Source organism: Sarcophilus harrisii, chromosome 1 (genome assembly GCF_902635505.1).
Source record: "Sarcophilus harrisii chromosome 1, mSarHar1.11, whole genome shotgun sequence".
NCBI lineage: Eukaryota > Metazoa > Chordata > Mammalia > Dasyuromorphia > Dasyuridae > Sarcophilus > Sarcophilus harrisii.
In genome coordinates this window covers 550,369,834-550,396,643 of record NC_045426.1, presented here as the reverse complement: position 1 = coordinate 550,396,643, position 26,810 = coordinate 550,369,834, and the positions used below count along the sequence as shown (strand labels likewise).

Below are 26,810 nucleotides of genomic sequence, written 5' to 3'. Positions count from 1 at the left end.
GCATCCACTCTCGCTTCTGTCCTGGGTTTCCAGTTCCATCCCTCCTAGTCCTGGCATGTGAAGCGCTTTGTTCAGTGCAGCGTTGCAGAGGGGTTTTCCCAGGCTCCGCCCTCCACATTCATTCATGTTTTTCCCTTTGCAACTTGTCTTTACGATTTTGATCATGTCATGTTTTTGCTGTATGTAGTAAAAAAAAAAAAATTCATAAAGGAATGATCGTACCAAGCTAGTGTTAAGGATGCAGGCTTTAAAATATCCATCCATCTTTTTCCATAAAGATTTTAACCAGGAATGGATAGACAGTATAGGGGTAGAAGGAAGAGACTTAACAGGCTGGAAATTTACATACTTCAAATTTTAGAGTGCAAATCGTTTTTAATTATGTAATTCTATTAGATTAAAATTGAAGTTTTCATTTTAGAAGTCTCAGTATCGTGACCATTTTCAGCAAAGTGTGTATAAAAAAAAAATTAGTTCAAGGATCTGATGCTTATTTAACAATAATTATACTTAATTCTGCATTGGATAAATGAGCAAACAAGGTTTCCGAGTTGTGGCTTATAAGCTACTATAGTATAGAGAGCTTGATCATATCTGATGTCTGGCAAATCATTTAGCATACATTATGCCATGCACTTTATCATTTTTTATTATGATTTACATTCTTCCAAATATTCTTTTTTTCAGACATTTTAAAATATTTTAATTTAGCTATTAATGACTGAGAGGAGGAAGGGAAAAGACATTTAACAATAAATAATAGGTAGCTTTTGCTTTCTTTCAAAGACTTCCAATCCATGCATTTCTAAAAGCTTGTATTACTATACCAGTGTTCTCAGACATGTTTTCTTTTCCCACAAATGCCAACCGACTTTCACTATTAGAATTACTTCTTAGATACATGGTACTTGACGGTTTCAAATAATGAATTCTTAGTGACTAGCTCACTGGGAATTATAAACATTTTAATTTTCTTGTTTCTGGTTTTTGGGCCTTTGCATAGTGATCATGCTGTCCTATTAGAAACAGAGAAAATAATAGTACTTGGTGTTTGTTTACCAGCTGTCTTTCAAAGGAGCTTAATGAAAAAAGAAAAATCGACTTTTTAACTGTGGTGTTTATTACAAGCTCCATTTGAGTAATTGGCCATCAGGTGATTACACCCCCCCCCCCCCCATCCTCACCCCCCACATATTTACATACACATATAAATGCTTTTGTATATGTATGTATGTATGTATATATTCATGAAATCCCAGATTAAGGCATACTTGGGAAGAGTACAATGCGAAATCACAGATCTTTAAAATATTCTTAGGATTGAAGATTGCTGCATATGGTAAATACATATCTATTATCCTTTTTAGAAGTTTATATTTCTAATAATGTATACTTTGATACAGGATTTCATTAGAATGGATATATCATTCACTCATGCAGATTGTTGAATTTCCTAGTAGATTGTAGTGGAATTCCATAGTAAACTAGTGGTAAATTGCTGTGGTTGGAATAATTATCTATTGAAGATAGGCTATAAACTTAATGAATTTGATTCTTCTGTGACCTAGAAATCCATAGTTTTAACTATTTTATCAAGACATGATTTACTAAAGCTTGTATTGATGGTCTTAGAGAACCTTTTGTTTGTAGTTGCCCGGATCCCAAAATAAAGCATTGGAGAAATTTATTGTTGTAATAATGTTTTATGATTATTAGTCACTTCAAAACCGAGGTGGAACTGTTTCCCAGTTTTCCTATTAAGAAATCTCAGACATATAAAGTAGCTGGACTTACCCATTGCATTCAAATTCTACTTTTGACATGTTACTAGCTGTATGACCATGGGCAAGTCACTCAGCCTTTCTGAACTTCTCACCTTTAAGTAAGGAAGATCTAGTTTCAAACCTTACCACTGATTCATTTTATAATCTGAGTGATCCTTGGTAAAATCACATGACACCCCAGTATACTGGACAATTTTCTAAGGTATACATTGCACAACTAGTGCCAATCTGGACTGCATTAATAGAAGGAGCTTCCTTGAGGGGAGTACCTTAGAGACCACTGAAATCACTAATATCTTCACTTGCCCTATCAGACTACCTTCTGAGGAGGAAATGATATAATGAATGCTAAGTCCTTTGTATAAACTTCAAATCTTGAGATGAACATGTCTGATTTTGCTGCCTGCTATCTCTACTACAGGCTGAGTTTAAATGTCAGATTAATGAGCTGGGAAGAGAGAGCTTGTCCTCTTTGATACTTGTTCTTGAATGTTAACTCCTGACATTGTAGTCTTGGTATTTGTATCAATTTATCTTTATTTTGTTTTCATTTCCACAGTATTTGGATTAGCTGACATTTTGTGGGTTTATGGAGCTACCCTTCCTTGACCTGATTATACCACCATTTCTAAGAGGAAAAAGTTGCCTGTGATTAAGAGAAGATGCCTCGGACTAAACAGATTCATCCAAGAAATCTGAGAGGTAAGTGTGTATAAAATTTTTTTCATCTCCAGAGGAACACCATGTTTTGGAGTATGAAATTTGTCATAAATCTTATAAAGTGAGATATCTTGAATAATGAGAATCAGCAAGATTTGTGGGATATAACATTTGAGGATCAAATGGTTTTGAGTCGCAAAATGACTGCTGTCATTGATAGATAGACATGTTAAAGGTCTAAATGTGTGAAATTCTCACCATTCAGTGGGATAGTTTTGTTTTTGAATGATCTATCTCACTGACAAAAAGGACGTTAGTCAAAGATTGATTAAAAAAAATTAGCTGTTGTTTCTCAGGAAATGCTTAAGGAGTAATTTATTTACCTTAATATTTGTCACCACTTTTAGTTTACAAGTCAAAATACCTGATTTAGAGGTAAAAAACAACTACTACTAGTTTTTAAGAGTTAAACTTGACATTTATGGGATCTTTTACTTTCAGAACTTGAAAGCAGGAAATTTGACCTGTTTTCCATCGGGAAATAGAGGGTCAGCTAGTAGTAAATGGTATGTAATGCACATGAAGAATGGTAATGAGTATGGCTTTTTTTTTTTTTATCTTAGGGAAGAAGTATAATTTTAATACCAGTAAAGTAAACTCTGCCTTATGATTTTAAATAATTTCTTTTGTTTTTAATGTATTTTTTACTCTTGTATTTTTTCTCATTGGCAAGTAGGTAAATGTTTCACTAAATTAGGCAATGATCTGCTAAAACAAATAAGGAAACAATCCTAAACATATTCCAAAAATGATATTAGTGAATTTTACCACTATAGATTTCTTGATTGCTTACAAAAGTATGAAATGACTTAAAAATAAAATAGATTCACTGAAAAGCCCTTTTGGAAAAAGTAAAATATGTATCACTACTCTTAAGACTATAGTATCATAGATCTAGAATTGGGGATCATCTTGTGAAGTACAAACTTTACAGATAAAAACTTAAGATATTTTTCTCCATTTCAATAAGCTATTTAATAAAAAGGCAGGGATAGTCCACCTTTCCCTCACCTCTCAATTTACATACTGGATAAAAGGATTTTAGAACTATTTTATTATTAACCCAAGACAAATTGATGCATGCATGAGAGTTTTATTTTTTAAGACTGAGATTTAACAGACTTAAATAATTAATTTTCAAAGAAACTCAAGTAATATTATGAATGATGTTTTTCTCTTGTTGCATTTCAAAAAGGTTTTGAAATGGGTAAAAATTTTGGTAAAATATTTTATTTAAAAAGTTTTTTGATACCCAGATGCTTGTTATTTAAGACTACTAATCTGGAGAATATGGATAATAAATTTTTGTTTTTGTATTAAACATACTTTATAATGCAGTTTAAAAAGAAGAAAAAAAAAAACATTTGTGCTGTCAAGCACTTATCCATGGTTAGGAGCTAAAGAATATGAAAAATAGGGGCAGCTAGGTGGCACAGTGGATAGAGTACCAGCCCTGAAGACAGGAGGACCTGAGTTCAAATGTGGCCTCAAGACACTTAACACTTCCTAGCTGTATTACCTTGGGCAAGTAACTTAACCTCAGTTGCCTCAGGGGGAAAAAAGAATATGAAAAATAAAATTGTCTGGCATCCTACCAGTGAGAAGCTACTATATTCCTTGACTTGAATTGACCGATTCAGGTACAGGAGAACAATATATAGTAAATTAATGAATTGAATAATATTGAAGGCCTTTAGTAGATTAATGACTTGCCACAAGTTAAAGTTCATGTTCATGAATAGTATTTGATTCAATAGCTCCATTCCTTTCTAGTAAATACATAATAAAAATTTCAGAAATGTTATTGAAAAAAGTAATGTTTTATATTGATTGAATTGAAAACCCCAACCTACCGAATACCTAATTTCTGTAGGATACTTTGGTATATAGGGATATAAAGAGAAAATGAAAACAGTCTCTAACCTTCTGAACCTTATATTTTCTAGGGGGAATATAAAATATGTATATAGATACATAATAATTTTCTTAGTTTTCTCAAGTTCCTAGAAACAAAAAGAGAAACATTATGAATATTTTGTGACACACTAATAAAATCTTCCATGATAATTTTATGGACTAGATGGAGAAATATGAACCAGATGTTAGTACAGTTACATGAACTCTCAACTAGTTGAAAGATTGTACCAGTTATGATAAATAGATAAATGTTAATCCAGTTGTTGTTAGTCCTTCATTTTCTTCTCAAAGATGACTATGAAAATGTCAGTCTGGAGGGAACTCTTGAGTAGTGTGCTAAAAGGCTCTGTTTGTAATGTTGTTCTGTTCAATTTTGTGAAATAGATATAATTTACTGACATCCTGAACAAGTTTTTGTAATGATTTGAAGTTTAAGAGAGCTTATATATTAAATAATAGAAATGGAAACTAAAACGATTATAGTGGAATGAAATGGTGGTTTGAGACTAATAAGATGAAACTGTATAGCTATAGGAAATTTTAAAAAGCTAGAAATGCATACTGAATCTGACAATATATGCTTCATAGGTCTAAGTAAAAATAGTTATTAGATGGTGTTTTAGGTTTAAGGATTTCTAATTTCTAAGCTGTTGTTTTGCTTATATATATTAATAAATGGAAGATACTTTGCTTATTTTGGCTTATCAATAATAACTTAGATGTTTAGACCAAAAATGTTTTGAGACAAAATTTGGGCATGATTTTGCATCAGTAGGATTTAATGTGGTAGTTGATTTGGAACAAACACTCAAAATTAATACTTTAGTTCTGTGACTGAATACACTTCAGCCTTCCATGATTTACTTTGCCAAAAGCAGAAATTATTTTATATCAAATTAACTAAAAGGACCTTTGTGACAGCTAGTTTGAGTGTAGAAGAAAGTCACTAAAATTTTTGGTTACTAATATAAGAAAAGACAAAATAAAATTCACGAAGAATCTACAGAAAGCCATTAAGGAGTTTCAGAAGAAGACAAAAGCTATTCTTAAATGTAGGATTGGGCATGGATCTTTTGTTGGGAAATTAAAGGAGCATTTCCTTAGTTAAGTTGTAGCTGCAGTAAATGTGGTGATGAGTAATGATAATAATAATTAGCAGAGGAGGTAGAGTGAGCACATGCCATGGTGGTATGGTTAAAATTTAAAGTACTACTTTGGTTATAAATTACATTAAGTTTTAAAACAACTTCAACTTACTTATTACATGTAATTTATTTAAATGTAGTAAAATTCAACATTCATTTTTGTAAGCTTTTCAGTTCCAAATTTTTTTCTCCTTCCCTGACCTCACACTTCCCCAAGACATCAAGTAAACTGATATAGGTTATACGTGTATTATATTTTAAAACATATTTTCATAGTAGTCATGTTGTGAAAAAAAAATCAGAACAAAAGGGAGAAAAATCACAAGAAAGTAAATACATTTTAAAAAAGAAAAAAGGTGAAAAATAGCATACTGTTACCCACATTCAGTTTCCAAAGTTCTTTCTCTGGATGTAGTTGACACTTTCCATTCCAAGTCTATTAGACTTAGAATTGCTGAGAAGAACTAAGTCTATCTAGTTGATAGTTTTGTTGTTACTGTGTACAATGTTCTCCTGGTTCTGTTCATTTCACTCAGCATCATTTATGTAAATTTTTTCCAGGCTTTTTGGAAATCAGCCTGCTCATCATTTCTTATAGAACAACAGTATTCTATTATGTTCACATACTATAACTTATTTATCTGTTCCCCAATTGATAGGTGTCACCTCAATTTCCAATTTCTTGCCACACAAAAATTGCTTTTGCAGACATTTTTGCATATGTGGGTCATTTTCCCTTTTTTATGATCGCTTTGGGATACAGAAGTAGTAGTGGCACTGCTGGATCAAAGGGTATTCAGTTTTATAGCCCTTTGGATGTAGTTCCAAAGTGAAAACGCTTTAAAAAAAAAAAAAAAAGGAAAATTGTAATTGTTGCATGTTGCCTCAGAGCCTTCTAAAGTAATAATAAATAAATAAAGTAATATGTAAATGTACATTAAAAGTCTCCAATTCATTTGATCCAGTAACACCACAAGAGAGTACACACTCAAAAGGAAGTTAAAGAAAGTGCTCTTAACTGTGTTTTGTACATATACATAGTTATATGTACAAAAATATTTGTAGCAACACTTTCTGTTATAAAAAAAATTGAGAGCAAAGTAGTTGATCATCTGTTGGAGAACAGCTGAACAAATATAATTGAACATAAATATAATTGAACATTATTGAGTGCGTGAAATGAAAGGAGGACAGGTTCAGAGAAATCTGGGAAGACTTGGACAAGATGTAGAAGGTATCTTGTATATGATATATACTTAAGCAGTATCCTAAAACAACTTTTATGTCTACAATGTTGTAGAGAAAAACAATTTTTGAAAGACTTAAGGAAGGTAATAAATATAATAACCAGTCATACTTTCAGAAAAGTGATAAGGAAACACTTTTCTAGCCTCTTAAAAAAAAGGTGATAGATAAGAGGTGCAGAATGAGACTTTCCAGACCGAGCTACTGTGTATATTTGTTTTCTTGAGTAAACTTAATTATTTAAAGGGAAGGCTTCTATTTGGGAAGGAAGAGTAGTTGGAAAGTATTTGTTGGTAGTGATCAGGTTTTGTTTTAAAGTGAAAGCTTCATTGAACTTTTTAAGAATATGCAAAAGTGAGCAGAAGGAAGTTCAAAAGGCATAGAAATAGGATGGTTTTGTTATTATTATGTTAAATTTAATATATATCTAAGAATCTAAACTTTACACAGTAAAAATTAATAATATTCTGTTCTTTGCATGTTGAAATATTTCTGTTTAACTTCATTATTAAAAATTATCATTTTTTAAAACGATGAATAAAAGGTAAATGCTTTGTTTATGGTTAGTACACCATTTGAATGTGTCAGATGAAAGACTTGAACCCATACCTTCTAGACTCTTAAGATGAACCATCACTCCATGCTTCTTTTTTGACTCATTCTGAATAAAATGTTAAAAATAGCATTGGGCAGAGGTGATGGCATTGTAATATCATAAATTTGGAGCTTGAACGAATGCTATGCATTATGTTGTACAAATCTTCTTAAGCTTTTCCACTTTGGACCCTTTTTTTTTTTTTCTTTTGCTAAGGCAGTTGGGGTTAAGTGACTTGTCCAGGGTCATACAGCTAGGAAGTGTTGAGTGTTTGAGGCCAAATTTGAACTCGGGTTCTCCTGATTTCAGGGTTGGTGCCTTATTCACAACTAGCTACCCCCTTTGGACCTTTTTTTAACCTGAGAAATTTTTACTTGGCCCTGGATATGTAGGTATATAAAATAGGTACACAAATCAAACATTTGCTGATAATAAATCCTAATTTCTTGATCTTCTGTTCAGTTATAAGAGCCAATCTAGTGCAATCTCCTTATTTTACTGATGAAGTAACTGAGGCCCAGAGTGTTTATTTAACCAGTGGTCATATAGATGTATAAACAGCAGATCTGGGAGATGAAATCCAGGTACTCTGACTCTAGATCCAGGACTTGTCCTGCTCTGTATCTCAATAATGAACATCACATTCTTCCTTAATTTTTTTCTGATTAATCAGTTTTCAAAAAATTGCACTTCAATAAATTTTCATTGAATGCCTATTTTATACATGAAATTATGGTTCAGAGACAGAGATTAAAATCCCTGCCTTCAAGAAATTATAACTTAATGTCTAAAAGAGAGATAGGTTCAGACATATACACAGATAAGTATGATGTAAGGAGATAAAGAGAGAGGAAAAGTCAAAACAAATTTCTCTTTAGAAATATATGGAAGGAAAGATCACTTTCATGGGGGAATCATGGAAAAATTAGGGTGTCATGGAGCAGTTGCTTCTTGAGCTCTGGTCCTTGGAAACAAGACAGGTTTGGGGAGGAGGGGATACAGTCCCTCAAAAATGAAGGAAATGGTCTGTGTTAAGGCAAGGAAGTGGGAGAGGGCAGGATGAGCTTAGAGTTCCACTGATCTTCTTTACCCCTGACCTCTGACAACTTTTCCTCAAACTGTTAGTGGGCTCTTCCTCTTCAAATTACTTTATCTGGATACAGTAAAGTAAACTATGTAAACTCTGAGTACTTTGAAACAGGAACAATCTCTCTCTGTCTCAGTCTCTCTCTCATCCCTCCCCCTCTTTTCCTCTACCATTCTCCTTTTTTCTCTCTTCCTCCTTCTGTCCTTTTCTCTACCCCCTCCCTTGACATTGTTTCTCCATTGTATATAGCAAAGAGTAGAACTTTAATGTTTCTTGAATTGAACAAATAGTAGCATAGTTGCCTGCCACTCAAGAGAAAAAGAAGGGGGGGGGGTATAGTGAAATAATTTCTGAAAAATAGTTTGGAGCCAGATTTTTATGATCCTTAAACACCTGGATACTGAGTTAGTATTTTATCCTATGAGCTATAGGAAGCCAGTGGAGGTTTTTTGAGTAGGGATGTGACATGGGCATATTGCACATTATAGTAAGGTGATTTTGGAAACAGACTAAAGAATGGATTAGACAGGGAAGATGGTGGAGGGAGTTACATGAAATAGTATAGTTTAGTGTAAAGAGAATGAAGGTCAAAATTAGTGGTTGGTATCTGATGAGTGGTTGAAAGGAAACTACAAATGCAAGAAATACGGAGACATAGAATCTATAGGATTCCACATTCTCACCTAATAATCGCAATAATAATCGCGCTCATTAAACTTGTTTCTTTGTATATGTATTATATTCATATAATAAAGGAATCTTATTTGATCTTTATATCTATCTTCAGTGATTATTAGAACAATGCCATATATAGATAGTGTTTAGTAAAGTGTTTATTAAATATGTGTTTAGGTTTAAGTAACTCATTGGATATTAGAGTAAATGAAAAAAATGTATATGCTTTGCTTTAAACTAATACTGATATATGAAAACTTTAATTATGATATAAAACAAGTTAATTAGCTATGATTAGTCACCTGATAAAAAGCTTATTTTTTATAATGTTCTATAATAGTGAACCATTAAATTATTAAAGTTTAATGCTGAACATATGAATAGACATGATTTAAAAATTTATTTATTTATTTATTATTTATAAAATTTATTTATGTACAACTGCCTTGCTATCAAGTTATAAGGAACACACTTTTGTAAACTACAAAAAACAAAACAAAAACACTTACAGAAAGATGAGATTATTATTACTTTTATTATTAACCAGGTTAATAATAACCTGTTTTTTTAAAACTAAAGCTGTCTTTTCAAAACATATGCATAGATAATTTTCAATATTCACCTTTGCAAAACCTTGTGTTCTAAATATTTTCCCTCCATTCCCTTCCTTAGACAGCATGTAATACAATATATGTTAAACAGGTGCAATTCTTCTATACATCACAATTATTATGGTGCATAAGAAAAATCGGATCAGAAAGGGAAAAAATGAGAAAGAAAACAAAATGCAAGCAAATAACAATAAAAAGATGAAAATACTATGTTGTGATCCACACCCAGTCCCCGCAGTCCTCTCTAGGTGCAGATGGCTCTCTCTCTTCATCACAAAACCATTGGAACTGGCCAAACTTACTGTACTCTTAACATCTCGTTTGTGAAACAGAAGAACATCTGTATAGAGCATTATGTTGTTTATATTTTTGTAGAAAGAGAATTATCTCTTTGTGCTAAGTGTTAATTGGTAGTAAGAGACTGCCAATTTTATTTTTTTGTTAGTTTTATTTAAATCCTCTTTAGTGAGGGAAAGTAAAGAAAGTGGAACTAATTCAGTGAATATTTCTCTCATTTAAGTCCCAAGGCAGGAAGCACCAACAAGCAAAAGTCTTTTTTGGAAATTGCAGACAATGTTTTGTTTTGTTTTGTTTTGTTTTTCCTCTCTCTCAAAATGGTTTGAATTAGATGACTTCAAGGTGTCTTCTAGACTTTACCTATTGGTTCTATAAAAAAGGATTAAATGGATAGGAGCATAATTTTTTTTTCCTTTTCTTTTTTTAGCTTTTAATTTTCAAAATATATGCATAGTTTCCAACATTCACCTTTGCAAAACCTCCATTCCAGATTTTCTACTCACCCCTTAGATAGCAATAATCCAATATACGTTTAAACATGTGCAATTCCTCTATACTTATTTCTACAATTATTATGTTGCACAAGAAAAATCAGATCAAAAAGGAAAAAAAATGAGAGAAAACAAAATATAAGCAAATGATAACAAAAAAAAAGATGAAAATACTATGTTGTGTCCATATTCAGTTCCTACAGCCCACTTTCTTTTTCTTTTCTTTTTTTTTTTTTTTTTTTTTTTGGTATTCCTTTGTTAGGCAGAAGTAATAGTGTTTAACTCACTTTTGAAGAATACTTAATTTAATTTTTTTTATTAATAGCTTTTTATTTACAAGTTATATGCATGGGTAATTTTACAGCATTGACAATTGCCAAACCTTTTGTTCCAATTTTTCCCTTCCTTCCTCCCCATCCCCTCCCCCCAATGGCAGGTTGATTAATACATGTTAAATATGTTAAAGTATAAATTAAATACAATATAATATACATGTCCTAACAGTTATTTTACAGCCCTCTTTCTGAGGTGCAGATGGCTCTATCACAAGTCTGTTGGCACAGGCCTGAATCATTATTGAAAAAGTAACATCCGTCAGAATTGATCATCTTATAATTTTATTGCTGCTATATACATGTTCTCCTGGTTCTACTCACTTCACTTAGTATCAATTCTGAAATTATCCTGCTGATACTTTCTTATAGAACAATAATATTCCATAATATTTATATATCGTAACTTATTCAGCTATTCCTCAACTGCTGGGCATCCATTAATTTCCAGTTAATTGCCATTACAAAAAGGGCTGCCACAAACATTTTTGCACCTGTGGGCCCTTTTCCCTTTTTTTTAATGATCTCTTTGGGATACAAACTCAGTAGAGATACTGGTTCAAAATGGTTCAAATGTATGCACAATTTTTAAGCTCTTTAGGCATAGTTACAGATTGCTCTCCAGAATGGTTGGATAAGTTCACAACTCTACCAAAAATGTATTATTGTCCCAGTTTTTCCACATCCCCTCCAACATTCATCATTAACCTTTCCTATCATCTTAGCCAATGTGCCAGGTATGAAATGTAGTACCTCAAGAGTTGTCTTAATTTGAATTTCTTTGATCAATAGTGATTTAGAACATTCTTTTATGTGGGTTGAAATGATTTTAATTTTTTCATCTAAGAATTGTCTGTTCATATCCTTTGACTATTTATCAATTGGAGAATGGCTTGTATTCTTATAAATTTGAGTCAATTCTCTATTTATATTAGAAATGAGGCCTTTATTAGAGCCCTTATATGTAAAATTTTCCCCTAGTTTTCTGCTTCCCTTCTAATCTTGTCTGCATTCATTTTGTTTGTACAAAAACTTTTAAATTTAACATAATCCAAATTAACCATTTTGTATCCATAATGCGAGTTAGTTCTTCTTTGGCCATAAATTCCTTCCTTCTCCCCTGATCTGACAGAGGGATTATCCTTTGCTCGTTTAATTTGCTTTAGTATTACTATGAACCCATTTCGACTTTATGTTGATATAGGGTGTTAAGTGTTGGTCATGCCTAGTTTCTGATATAGTATTTTCTGATTTTTCCGGTAATTTTTGTCAGAGTGAATTCTTATCTGAGAATCTGGGGTCTTTGGGTTTATCAAATACTAGATTATGATAGATATTGACTATTGTGTCTTATAAATCTAACCTGTTCCATCGATCAACTAGTCTTATTTCTTAGCCAGTACCAAATGGTTTTGATGACTGCTGCTTTATAATATGGTTTTAGATCTGGTATAGCTAGGTCATCTCCATTTGCATTTTTTTTCATTAATTCCATTGAAATTCTTGACCTTTTGTTTTTCCAGATGAATTTTATTATTATTTTTTCTAGCTTTGTAATTTCTTGGCAGTTTTGATATGGCATTCAATAAGTTGATTAAGTTAGGTAGTATTGTCATTTTTATTATATTTGCTTGGCCTACCCATGAGCACATGATTATTCCTCCAGCTGCTTACATCTGACTTTTTTTGGTGTGGAAAGTGTTTTGTAATTGTGTTAATATAATTCCTGACTTTATCTTGGCAGATAGACTCCATAATATTTTATATTATCTACAGTTATTTTAAATAGAATATCTCTTTGTATTTCTTCCTGCAAGACTTAGTTAGTAATAAAAATGCTGATAATGTATGTGAATTGATTTTGTATCCAGCTACTTTGCTGAAATTGTTAATTGTTTCTAGTAGTTTTTTAGTTGATCTCTAGTATTTTCTTAAGTATACCATCATATCATATGTAAAGAGTGATAATTTTGTTTCCTCATTATGTACTCTAATTTCTTTAATTTGTTTTTCTTCTCTTTTTGCTAAAGCTAACATTTCTAAAACAATATTCAATAGTAATGGTGATAGTGGGCAACCTTGTTTCATGTCTGATATTATTGGGAATGCTTCTAATTTATCCCCATTACATATGATGCTTGCTGATTGTTTTAGATAGATGCTGTTGATCATTTTAAGGAAAACTCCATTTATTCTTATGTCCTCTAGTGTTTTTAATAGGAATGGATCTTGGATTTTGTCAAATGCCTTTTCTGTATCAATTGAGATAATCATATGATTTCTGTTAATTTGGTTATTTAGATGGTCAATTATATTGAAAGTTTTGCTAATATTGAACCAGCCCTATATTCCTGATATAAATTCTACTTGTTCATAGTGTATTATTCTGGTGATTAATTGCTATATAATCTCTTTGCTGATATTCGTTTAAGATTTTTGCATCAATATTCATTAGGGAAATTGATCTCTAATTTTCTTTGTCTGTTTGGACCCTCCCTGGTTTAGGTATGAGCAACATATCTGTGTCATGAAAGGAATTTGGTGTAGGATTCCTTCTTTCCCCATTTTCCCAAATAGTTTGCATAGTACTGGAATTACTTGTTCTTCAAATGTTTGGTAGAATTCACATATAAATTCATCTGGCCCTGGAGATTTTTTTTTTTAAGGGAGTTAATTGTTTGTCCAGTTTGTTTTTCTAAAATAAGACTATTTAAGTAATCATTTCCTCCTCTATTAATTAGGATAATCTATGTTTTTGTAAGCATTCATTTCACTTGGATTATCAGATTTATTGGCATATAGTTGGGAAAAATAGCTCCTAATTATTGCTCTAATTTCTTCTTCATTGGTGGAAAGTTTATTCTCTTCATTTTTGATACTAGCCATTCAATTTTCTTTTTTCCTTTTTCTAATCAAATTAACTAAATGTTTATTTTGTTGGTTTTTTCATAAAACCAACTCTTAGTTTAGTTTATTATTAGTTCAAAGTCTTTTTTTTATTTTCAGTTTTATTAATTTCCCTTTTTAAATTTCAAATTTGGTATTTAATTAGGAATTTTATTTTTTTTCCCTAGCATTTTTAGTTGCATCTCAGGTCATTGATTTTCTCTTTCTCTATTTTACGCAAGTAAGCATCTAGAGATATAAAACTTCCCCTAACAATTGTTTTGGGCGCATCCCATAAATTTTGGTATGTTGTCTCATTATTGTCATTCACTTGGATGAAATAAATTATCAATTGTCTCTGTGAATTGTTGTTTCACCCCTTCATTCTTTAGGATTAAATTATTTAGTTTCTAATTAATTTTTGGTCTTTTTTTTTCCTTTGGGCCTTTATTACCTGTAGTTTTTATTGCATCATTATCTGAAAAAGATGCATTTACCATTTCTGCCTTTCTGTATTTGATTTTTAGCTTTTTATACTCTAATACCTGGTCAATTTTTATATGGGTTCTATGTAATGCTGAGAAAAAAAGTATATTCCTTTCTGTATTCATTCAATTTACTCCAAAGATCTATCATACCTACCTTTTCTAAAATTCTATTTACTTCCTTAACTTCTTTTTTGTTTATTTTGTGTTTCAATTTATCTAGTTAGGACAGAGAAATTTTGAGATCCCCCACTAGTATAGTTTTGCTATCTAATTCTTCTTGAAACTCTCTTAAATTCTTCTCTAGGAATTTGGATAGTATACCATTTGGTGCATATATATTTAGTATTGATATTACTTCATTATCTATGATATCCTTTAGCAAAATGTAGTTTCCTTATCTTTTTTAATTAGGTCTCTTTTTGCTTTTGCTTGATCTGCTATCAGGATCACTAGTACCCCTACTTCTTTTACTTCAGCTGAAGTATAATAGATTCTGCTCCAGCCTTTTACCTTTACTCTGTATTTATTGCTTAGCTTTAATTTTGTTTCTTGTAAACAACATATTGTAGGATTCTGGCTTTTAATTCAGTCTGCTCATTTTCTGGGAGAGTTCATCTCATTCATATTCACAGTTAAATTTACTAACTCTATATTTCCGGCGCTTTTATTTTCCCCAAGTTATACTTTTCTCTTTCGTTTTCCCTTTTCCCTCCTCCCTAATATTTTGCTTCAGACCACCACCTCCCTCAAACAACCGTCCCTTTTTACAACTCCTCCCCCTTACACCTTTGCCCTACTACTTCTATTCTTTCTTCTTTTAGCCTCCCCCTTTCTTTTCCTACTTTATTATCTGGTGAGACTAGTTTCTTTGAAACAAATAAACATGTCTGATATTCTCTCTTTTAGTCAAATCTCATGAGATTAAAGTTCACACAATGTACATCCACCTCCTTTTCTTTGTCTCAGTTGCAATAGATCTGTTTAACCTTTTCATGTGATGTAAATTTACCCTATTTTACCTTCCCTTTCCTCTTTTTCTAGTACAATTCTTTTTTCTATCCCATTTCTTTTTTATCATCACAATAAAGTCAAATTATACCTATACCCACTAAGTATATCCATCCCTAACAAAAATACAGTTCTTAGGAGTTAAACATATCATCATCTCATATAAGGATGTAAACTTTTTAACCTTTAAAAAAAAGACTTCCCTCCCCTTTTCTTTTTAAACCTTTTTATGCTTTTTTTGAGTTTTGTATTTGAAAATCAGATTTTCTGTTCTGCTCTGGTCTTTTCATCAAAAATAAATGAATTTTCCCTCTTTCCTTGAATGTCTATTTTTTTCCCCTGCAAGATAATGCTTAATTTTATTGGATAGTTGATTCTTGGCTGCAATCCAAGTTTCTTTGCCCTTTGGAACATCATATTCCTGGCCCATTGGTCCTTTAAAGTGGAAGCTGCTTGGTTCTGGGTAATCCTGATTGTGACTCCTTGATATTTGAATTATTTCTTTCTGGCTGCTTGCACTGTTTACTTACTCCATGATCTGATAATTTTGAAATTTAGCTATAATATTTCTTGGAGTTTTCATTTTGGGGTCTCTTTTTCAAGATCAGTGGATTCTTTCATTGACTTTTTTATTCTCCGCTTCTTGGCCATCTGGGCAGTTTTCTGTGATTCTTGGAAAATTTTTATCTAGGTTCTTTTTTTCATTGTGGTTTTCAGTTAGTCCAGTAATTCTTAGATTGTCTTTCCTGGATCTATTTTCCAGGTCATTTGTTTTTCTATTAAGATATTTTACATTCTCTAGTTCTATTTTTTCGGTTTTTTTTGTTTTTGTTTTTGTTTGATTCTTAAAGTCTCGTTGAGTCATTTGTTTCCATTTGTTCAATTAGAATTTTTAGTGAATTATTTTCTTCACTTAACTTTTTTACCTCTTTTTGCATTTGTCCAATTGAACCTTTAAATGAGTTTTGTTGTTCTTTTTTTTTTTTTCTGTTTGACCAAATCTGTTTTATTGTATTCTTGTTTTTTTTTGTATTTTTTATTGTATTCTTTTTCCATTTTGCCAAATATATTTTTAAAAGAGTTTTCTTCAGGTAATTTCTGTGTTTCCTTTTTCATACCCTCCTACAAAACTCTCATTTCCTTTCCTTATTTTTCTCTTAACTCTCTTTTAAGATCCTCTTTGAATTCTTTCCCGATAGATAGATGGATGAATGGTTGGATGGATGGATACCAACGATATCATCTTTTGAAGCTTCATCTAGTTATTTTGCCTTTAATGTCCTCAGGGTTTGAGATCTGTTCTTCCTTGTTCCCAATATCTATCTATGGTCAGAGCTCTTTTTGTTCATTTTTAAAGATTGAGGTCTTAGGGCAAAGGATAGATTGTCCAAGCTTCGTCTATAGGCAACAGGTGCTGCTGGCTTCCTTCTTATGCTGGGTGGGTGTTGCTGGAGTTCAGGGATTTAGTATTTTTCTTCTATAGTTTTTTTGGAGATCTCATAGCTAGTCTGCTAATCCACTGGCTTCTGAATTAGGACAAAGTAGCCAATTTTATTGTATTTTCGGGAAGAGTCTCCCATTAGATTCTCCTGCTCAAAACCTTCTCTGTCCTGGTTCCCTGTGCTGTGCCTGCTCTGACCTGCCTCCCCCTCTGGTCCCCGCACCCCTCCCTCGCCCAATTGCGATAGACTTTTCTTGAAGTTCTTCCAAAATATCTTCTATTGGAATTTTGTTATACTCCAAATATCTGTGAGTTCTGTCACTCCAAAACCTGTTCAGAGGCTTGATCTGATGTTCATCTGAGAGAATCCAGGAAGAGCTCAAAGACCTGTCTACTCTGCCATCTTGACTTTGGCCCATTGGTATAACTTCTTGCATTATTTTCTCAGCAAGTTATTGTGAAGCTGAATGTGTAATCTAATATAATACTGTATTTGAATTGTATCAGAAATTTTGATGTGATATAGACCATATAGAACTCACAGGAAATGAATTTGTCTACTCTTGTGTTTAAGGTTTTGAAGTAAGCGTTAACTTCTTTTCATGCATGTGTGATTTATAGAAGGAAAGTTCAAATAAAAGCTTTTAAATTCTTAAAGGATTAATCTAGATTAAATGCGAACAAATATTTATTGTCCTCAGGCCAGTCTGTCATCATTAACAACTTCACAATAACTACCCCAGAATATTCAGGAAAAAATTATACTTATCAAATTCAACCCTTAGAAGATCATAATGTGTCATGTTTGAAAGGAACATTAAAGGTCATGTATTGTAAGCTTCATTTCAGATAAGCTACTGTGCTTCTGAACCATATTTGGGTAAAATTTGTAGAGTTGTGTATTAGGAAGATCAGTCTTTGATTCAGAAGATATGGGTTTGAATCCTGGACTTCACAATGACTTTTGGAACCTATTTTCTCCTTTATAAAATGGGGATAATAATGCTTCCAATACCTACCTAAAATGGTTATTTTTATAAATCTTTAAAACACGCATACCTTTTGCATAGATAAATATTGATAAATCTTACTGAGTCCAATGGGTGAGACATGTTTACTTCTCTGTAAAATGAGAAAGTAGGACCTGATGAGCTCTACAAGCTACCTTTCAATTCTAACTCTTAGGAGCGAATGAAATGTTTTGTATTTCTTGTGAATTTAAAACTTAAAATTATTCTTTAGCCACCAAAATGTTTATAGTACAACTTTCTGTGATAGCCAGAAATTGGAAACAACATAAATATCCATTGATTGGGGAATGACTAAACAAATTGTGGTAAGGTACTTGAATATAATGGAATGTTACAATATTGTAAGAAAAGATAATGATCCAGAAGAACATTGGAAAGATTTATATGAACTGATGCGAAATGGAATAATTAGAACCAGGAAAACAATATATATATATATATATATATATATATATATATATACAACATATATATATAACAATATATATATATATATATATATATATATATATATATATATATATATGTATGTAGATAACCACAGTAAAAATGGGAAGCATAATAACAACAAAAACAACATTGACAACAAATCTAAATTTAATGATGCACATAAAATATTAGATCTTTTCAATGTGCTGTCTGATCTTTCCTGAATTTTCATTTTCTCTTTTTTCTTCAAAAAAACCTTTGTTACAGGGGATAGCTGAATAAAGAGGGGTAAGAGGATTGATACAGAGGGAAATCTAGGCAAGGTAAAAAACAGTAAGTTAAAAATCTATAAAAAGATTAACATAGAGTCTAAATAGTCTTATGTAATACAAATGAAATCTTCATATTTAGTCCTATTATAACATCTCCCTCGATTTTTAACATTATTAGGTAAAGTAGGAAGTCAGAGTTATAGTTATATTAGAATCACCTGTGGAAGGGCAAAAATCGAAAATTGTCCTGGCCTTTCTAAGGATAAAATGACAGATGCCTTGCTATTTTCTTCTCTCCATTCTCTCTCCAAGATCTTATCAACTCCCATTAGCTCTGGAATTTATCTCTTTGTAGATGACAATTCTGAGCAAGTCACTTAACCTCTCTAGGCCTTAGCTTCCTCTTTTGTACAGTTGTACAATTTTGTTCAGTTGTTCAAAGAGTCTTAAGTTCTATGACTTCTAAGATTGCTTCCAGCTTTAAATCATAGGATCATAGAAGTGTAGATTTAGAAATGGCATCTTAGAGGCTATTGAGTCCAATTCCTTTATTTTATAGATAATGAAATTGAGGCTCATAAAGGTTAAATAGCCAGGGTCATACTAAATTTATAATCTGGAATTTCAAATCTAAATCTAAGTGGTCATTCAGTCTGTGATCCTGAAATAAATTATACAACCCTCATCTTACCAACTGATTTTTGGACATTTAGACTAAATGTGTCCTTTACGCATCTCAAATTCAATGTATCCAATAAAACTCAATTTTGTTACCCTCATATCTTTTCTTCATCCTAATTTTTCTGTTATTCTCAAGAGCTCCATCTTCTTTCTGGGTTCCCAGTTGCACAATCTTAAAGCCATCTTAATGCCTCCCTCTGCACCCTAAACAGCCAGTCAATTGCCAAGTCATAGTGATTCTATTTCCACAACGTTCCTCCTATTTATTTTTTTTTCCCACTCATACAGTATTATTCTTGTTTAGGCCCTTATTATCTCTCAACTGAATGGTTACAGTTGCCTCTTAATTCATCTTCCTGTCTCAAATCTCTTAATTTTATGTGAATAATAATCAATCTGTTATGCTACTGTTTACTTATTTTACTTCCATATGGCTGCACTTACCATCTCTATGACTTTCCAAACTAAAGTGCCCTTCCTGGTCCCCACACCTCTCCATCAGAATGTAAGCTCCCTGAGGATAGGGACTGTATTTTTAAAAATTCTTCTCATGTACAGATCTAATCTGGCATTCCCTTACTCAATAAACTCCAATGATTCCATATTACCATAGGTGTTCTTAACCTTTTTTGTGTCTTTGGCTGTCTAATGAGACCTATAGATGTCTTCTTAGAACAGTGTTTCTAAATGTGCAATAAAGAATACAAACACAAAAGAAACTAATTACATTGAAGTAGTTCTTAACAAAAACATCACTTATTTAAGGAAAAAGAAATCAAGCCAATCTCATGAATTCCAAGATAACCCTTGCTGTAGGATCAAATATATTTTCCAGACTTATTACATATAAATCGATTTCATACATACTTTGGATAAGCCAAACCAACCCTTTTGTTGTCCATCACACTGAGAACTCCATCTCTTTATATCTTTGCATAAATTGTCCTCAATCACTTATAATGGATTTCCTCACCACCATTTTTTATAATCCTTAGTTTCCTTCATAGATCAACTTGTGTACTTTCTTATATTCTCAATCCACTGATTTTTTTTTTTTTAGTATTTTATTTATTTATTTATATTTTAGTATCTCTGTACCTCCTTCTCCCCAGATATTTGTATATGTTTATATATATATATATATATATATATATATATATATATATATATATATATATATAAAAACCAAAAAAGTGGCTAGAGAGTTGAAGGAAGGTGTGTTGTTGAGTCTCATCTCTGAGACCTCTGGTTTTGTGTCATTACAATCACTTAAACTTTTAGTGCTCTAGGCCAAGTCTTCCTAAACTTTTTTACTCATCCTTTTTACCTGAAAAATTTTTATGTGATAAATATATAAAATAGGTATACAATCAAATATTTACTGTTAATAAAACATAATTCTGCAACCCCCACATTCATGTGGAGTTGTGCAAGCCACTGTTTAAGAATCTTTGTTCTAGACAACTCTGTTAAGACTATAAGCAGAAAAAGGAGCCAATATGCATACTGTGCTTAATACTGGCTGGCTATCTCTGATTAAACTTGGAATGCCTGTACTTTTTAATGTGAAGCTTTCCCTGATTCTCCCAGTTGCTAGTATTTCTTCCTAAAGTATCTTGAATTTACATACACACACAGACACAGACACACACACACACACACACACACACACACATTCATATGCACACCCATACTTATGTATTCTCTCTTTCTCTCTGTATATATATTTATATCTATATATATAAATATGTACATATCTATCTACATATATACATGTACATATGTACATTTAATATGTACATATATGCATAGTTTTATGTTCATCTTCCCTATAGAATGTAGGCTCCTCAGGAAATGTAGTTTTTTGTCTTGGTAATTCCACTACCTGGCACATAGTAGGCAATTGAATACTTATTGATTGCTTAAATAAACTTTTTTCTTTCTTTTTTTTTTAATTAAAGCTTTTTATTTACAAAACATATGCATGAATAATTTTCAACATTCACACTTGAAAAACCTTGTGTTCCAAATTTTTTCCCTCCTTTTCTCCCACCCACTCCCTTAGACGGCAAACATGTGCAATCTTCTATACATATTTCCACAATCATTGTGCTGCACAACAAATACCAGATCAAAAAGGAAGGAAACAAAATGCAAGCAAACAAAAAAAAAAGTGAAAAAACATTCAATTCCTACAGTCCTTTCTCTGGGTGCAGATGTCTCTCTTCATCCTAAAATCATTGGAACAGACCTGAATCATCTCATTTTTGAAAAGAGCCATGTCCATCAGAATTGATTATCATATAACCTTCTTTTTGCTGTGTACAATAATCTGGTTCTGCTCACTTCACTTAGCATCAGTTCATGTAAGTCTCTCCAAGCCTCTCTGAAATAATCCTGCTGATCATTTCTTATAGAACAACAATCCATAACATTCATATAGCATAACTTATTTAGACATTCTCTGACTGATGGGCAGCCACTCAGTTTCCAGTTTCTTGCCACTACAAAAAGGGCTGCCACAAGCATTTTTGCACGTATGGGTCCCTTTCTCTCTTTTATGATTTCTTTGAAATACAAGCCAAGTAGAGATACTGCTGAATCAAAGGGTATGTACAGTTTGATAGCCTTTTGGGCATAGTTTCAAATTGCTTTCCAGAATTGTTGGATCAGTTCACACCTCCGCCAACAATGTATTTGTGGAGTTTTCCCTCATCTCCATCAACATTTATCATTATCTTTTCTTGTCATTTTAGCCAATCTCAGAGGTGTAAAGTAGTATCTCAGAGTTGTCTTAATTTTTATTTCTCTGATCAATAGTGATTTAGAACACCTTTTCATATGACTAGAAATAGTTTCAATTTCTTCATCTGAAAATTGTCTGTTCATATTCTTTGATCATTTATCAATTGGAGAATGGCTTGAATTTTTATAACTTTGAGTCAATTCTTTTTATATTTTAGAAATGAGAACTTTTTCAGATCCTTTGCATGTAACTTTTTCTCCTCAGTTTATTGCTTCCTTCTTATGTTGTCTGCATTGCTTTTGCTTGTACAGAAACTTTTTAACTTAATATAACCAAAATTATCTATTTTTGTATTTAGTAATGTATTCCATTTTTTCTTTGGCCACAAATTCTTTCTTTCTAATTTGTGTCTAATATGACTATGTCTAAATCATGAACCCATTTAGATCTTGGTATATGGTGTTAGGTCAGTGCCTAGTTTCTGCCATGCTAATTTCCAGTTTTCCTAGCAATTTTTGTTAAATAGTAAGTTTTTATCCCAAATGCTGGTGTTTTTTTTTTTTTTTTTTTTTTGGATTTCTCAAAAATTAGATTACTATAGTCATTGACAACTTTGTCCTGTAAACCTAACCTGTTCCACTGATCAACTATTATATTTCTTAGCCAGTACAAATGGTTTTGATGACTATTGCTTTGTACTATAGTTTTAAGTCTGGTACTGTTAGGCCACCTTCATTTGCATTTTTTTCATTAATTCCCTTGAAATTCTTGACCTTTTGTTCTTACTGATGAAGAACATTATTATTTTTTCTAGCTCTGTGAAATAACTTCTTGGGAGTTTGATTGGTATGGCATTGGATAATAAGTAGATTAACTTAGGTAGCATTGTCATTTTCATTATATTAGCTGAGCCTACCCTTGAGCTTTTGATATTTTTGCAAGAGATTATATCTGACTTTATTTTTCTGGAAAGTGTTGTATAATTGTGGTCATATAGTTCCTGACTTTCCCTTGACAGACTCCCAAATATTTTATTTTATTTACAGTTATTTTAAATAGAATTTCTCTTTGTATCTCTTGCTGCTAGACTTTGTTGGTAATATATAAAAATGCTGATGATTTATGTGGATTTATTTTAGATCCTTCAACTTTGCTAAAGTTGTAGTAGTTTTTTAGTTGACTCTCAAAAGAATAGGGTTCTCTAAGAATACCATCATATCATCTGCAAAGAGTGGTAACTTGGTTTCCTCATGAAGCTGTGAATTGTTTCTAGTAATTTTTTAGTTGATTCCCTAAGTATCCCATCATATCATCTGCAAAGAATGATAATTTGATTTCCTCATTACCCACTCTAATTCTTTAAATCTCTCTTTCTTCTCTTTATTGCTAAAGCTAACATTTCTAATGCATATTGAATAGTAATGGTGATAGTGGGCCACCCTGTTTCAACCCTGATCTTATTGGAAATGGTTCCCAATAAGCATCTCATGATACTTGCTAATGGCTTTAAATAGATGCTACTGATCATTTTAAGGAAAAGTCCATTTATTCCTATACTCTCTAGGGTTTTTAATAGGAATGGGTCTTGGATTTTGTCAAATGCTTTTTCTGCATCTGAGAGGATCATATGATTTTTGTAAGTTTGATTATTGGTATAGTCAATCACACTATTAGTTTTCTTAATATTGAACCAGCCCTGCTTTCCTAGTATAAATTCTACTTGGTCATGGTACATTATCCTGGGGATAACTTTTAGTTATCTATTTGCTAATATTTTATTTAATATTTTTTCATCAATATTCATTAGGAAAATTGGTCTATAATTTTCTTTCTCTTTTTTGACTCTCCCTGTTTAGGTATAAGCACCATATCTGTGTTGTAAAAAGAATTCCTTCTTTCCCCATTTTCCCAAATAGTTTGCATAATAGTGGAATTAATTGTTCTCTGAATGTTTGGTAGAATTCATCTGTAAATCCATCTGGCCCTGGAGATTTTTCCTTAGGGAGTTGATTCATAGTTTGTTCAATTTCTTTTTCTAAAATGGGACTATTTTAATAATTTATTTCCTCCTCCGTTAATCTGGGCAGTCTTATGTTTTTGTAAGTATTCATTTATTTCATTTATATTGTTATATTTATTGGCATACAGTTGGGCAAAATAGCTCCTAATTATTGCTCTAATTTCTTCTTCCTTGGGGAAAGTTTACCCTTTACATTTTTTTGATACTAACAATTTGATTTTCTTCTTAACTTTTTCTAATCAAATTAACCAAGTATTTATTTTGTTGTGTTTTGTTTTTTTTATAAAACCAGCTCTTAGTTTTGTTTATTAGTTTAATAGTTTTTTTTTTTTTTTACTTTCAGTTTTATTAATCTCTCTTTTTAATTTTCAAATTTGGTATTTAATTGGGAGTTAAAACATTTTTTCCTAGTTTTTTTTTAGTTGCATGCCCAAATCATTGATCTTTTCTTTCTCTATTTTATGCAAATAAGCATCTAGAGATCTAAAACTTTCCCTAAGAACTGCTTTATCTGCAGCCCATAAATTTTGGTATGTTGTCTCATTATTGTCATTCTCTTGGAAGAAATTATTGAATATGTCTATGATTTGTTGTTTCACACACATTCTTTAGGATCAGGTTATTTAGTTTCCAATTAGTTTTTGGTCTTTTTTCCTCTGGGCCTTTATTACTTGCTATTTCTATTGCATCATGATCTGAAAAAGAAACATTTACTATTTCTCCCTTTGAATTTTAGCTTTTTATGCTCTTACTATATAGTCCATTTTTGTGTAGATTCCATGTAATGCTGAGAAACAAATATATTCCTTTCTGTCTTTATATTCAGTTTTCTCCAAATGCTGTCATACCTAACTTTTAAAAAATTCTATTTACCTCCTTCTTTTTTGTTTATTTTGTGTTTCGATTTATCTAGTTCTGACAGAGCAAGGTTGAGATCCCCCACTAGTATAATTTTTCTATTTCTTTTTACAGCTCTCTTAATTTCTCCTCTAGGAATTTGGATACTATCCTATACCACTAGGTGCATATATGTTTAGAATCGATATTACTTCATTATTTATGCTACTCTTTAGCAAAATGTAGTTTCCTTCTTTATCCCTTTTAATTAGATCTATTTTTGCTTTTGCTTGATCTGAGATCAGGATCACTACTCATGTTTCTTTTACTTCAGCTAAAGTGTAATAGATTCTGCTGCAGTCTTTTACCTTTACTCTTTATTTATTGTTCAACTTAAATGTGTTTCTAGTACACAAGTCTAGTAGTTGACTTTTTAATCTAGTATGCTATCTGCTTCTGTTTTATGGGAGAGTTCATCCCATTTACATTCACAATTAAAATGACTAATTCTGTATTTCCTGCCATTTTATTTTCCTCAAGTTATATTTTTCTCCTTTTCTCTTTCCTTTTCCCCTCTCTCCTCTCCAGTATTTTGCTTCTGACCACCACTTCCCTCAAAAAGCCCTCCCCTTTTACAGTCCTTTCCCTTCTTTATGATTCCCCTTCTACTTCTGTTTTCTATTGGCCTCCTCCTTTCTTTTCCCCTTTCTCCTCTTCCTCTTCAGGGTGAAACAAGTTTCTCTGTGAAGCTAAATATGTCTGATATTCTCTCTTTGATCCAAATTTGATGATGATAGTAAGATTCACATAATGCTCATCCCCTTCCCTTCTTTCCCTCAATTATACTAGGGAAGGCCTCTTCATGAGATCTAATTTACCTCATTTTAACTCCATTTTCCTCTTTTTCCAATACAATTCCCTTTCTCCCTCTTGTTTCTTTTTTATATTATCACAATAAAATCAAATTATATCTACACCCTGTAAATATAACCATAGTAGGGATACAGTTCAGAGAGTTCTCTTTCCTTTTTACCTTTTCATGCTTCTCTTGAATTCTGTATTTGAAGATCAAATTTTCTATTAAATTCTGATCTTTTCATAAGACTTAAAGGAACTTCACTTGTTTCATTGAATGTCCATCTTTTCCCCTGAAGAATAATGTTTAGTTTTTATGGATAGTTGATTCTTGGCTGCCATCCAAGTTCCTTTGTTCATTCGGAATATCATATTCAAGGCTCTTTCCATCATTTAAAGTGGACACTACTAAGTCCTGGGTAATCCTTTTGCTATTCCTTGACATTTAAATTGTTTCTTTCTGGATGCATGCAATATTTTCTCCATCTGGTAATTCTGAAATTTAGGTCTGGTGTTCCTTGGAGTTTTCATCTTGCAATCTCTTTCAGGAAGTGATCAATGAATTTTTTCAATGACTACTTTAGCCTCTGGTTCTAAGACATCAGGACAGTTTTCCTTGATGATTTCCAGAAAGGTGTTGTCTAGGCTCTTGTTATTATCATGGTTTTCAGTTAGCCTAATAATTCATACTTAGATTGTTCCTTTTAGATCTGTTTTTCAGATCAGTTGTTTTTCCAAAGTGGATTTCCAAAGTTTTCCAAAAAATGGAATTTTTACTGCTACTACTACTACTTTCTTCTTCTTCTTCTTCTTCTTCTTTCTTCTTTCTTCTTTCTAGTTTCTTCTTTCTTCTTTTCTTCTTTTGGTTTTGCTTGACTGATTATTGATGTCTCATTGAGGCATTCATTTCCACTTGTTCAATTCTAATTTTTAGTAAATTATTTTCTTTAGTTACCTTTTTGAGCTCCTTTTGCATTTGGCCAATTGAACTTTTAATGAACTTTTATTTAATGAACAAATGAACTTTTAAATGAGTTGTTTTATTTGATGGGTTTTTTTCCATTTCATAAATTCTGTTTTTCAAGGAATTGTTTTCTTTTTCTGTTTTGGTAAATCTATTTTGTAAAGTGTTGTATGTTTTTTCCATTTTACTAAATCTATTTTGCAAGGAGTTTTCTTCAGATAATTTCTATTTCCTTTTCCAAATTCTACTGCAC

At 31.8% G+C, this 26,810-nt stretch overlaps 1 protein-coding gene across 5 annotated transcripts in view; it reads left to right on the top strand.

Annotated features, from left to right (window-relative positions):
- The window catches only part of HIVEP1 (HIVEP zinc finger 1), a 173,122-nt gene that overhangs the window by 5,109 nt on the left and 141,203 nt on the right, over positions 1-26,810 (top strand). For 4 of the 5 annotated variants that reach the window (XM_023496336.2, XM_023496337.2, XM_031946846.1 and 1 more), the window contains exon 2: positions 2,344-2,486. In XM_023496336.2, coding sequence (XP_023352104.1) covers positions 2,447-2,486 — 40 coding nt within the window. In that variant the 5' untranslated portion in view covers positions 2,344-2,446. Of the gene's footprint in view, positions 1-1,220; positions 1,340-2,343; positions 2,487-26,810 lie in introns of those variants that run through there. The other variant, XM_031946847.1, reaches the window with a different exon arrangement.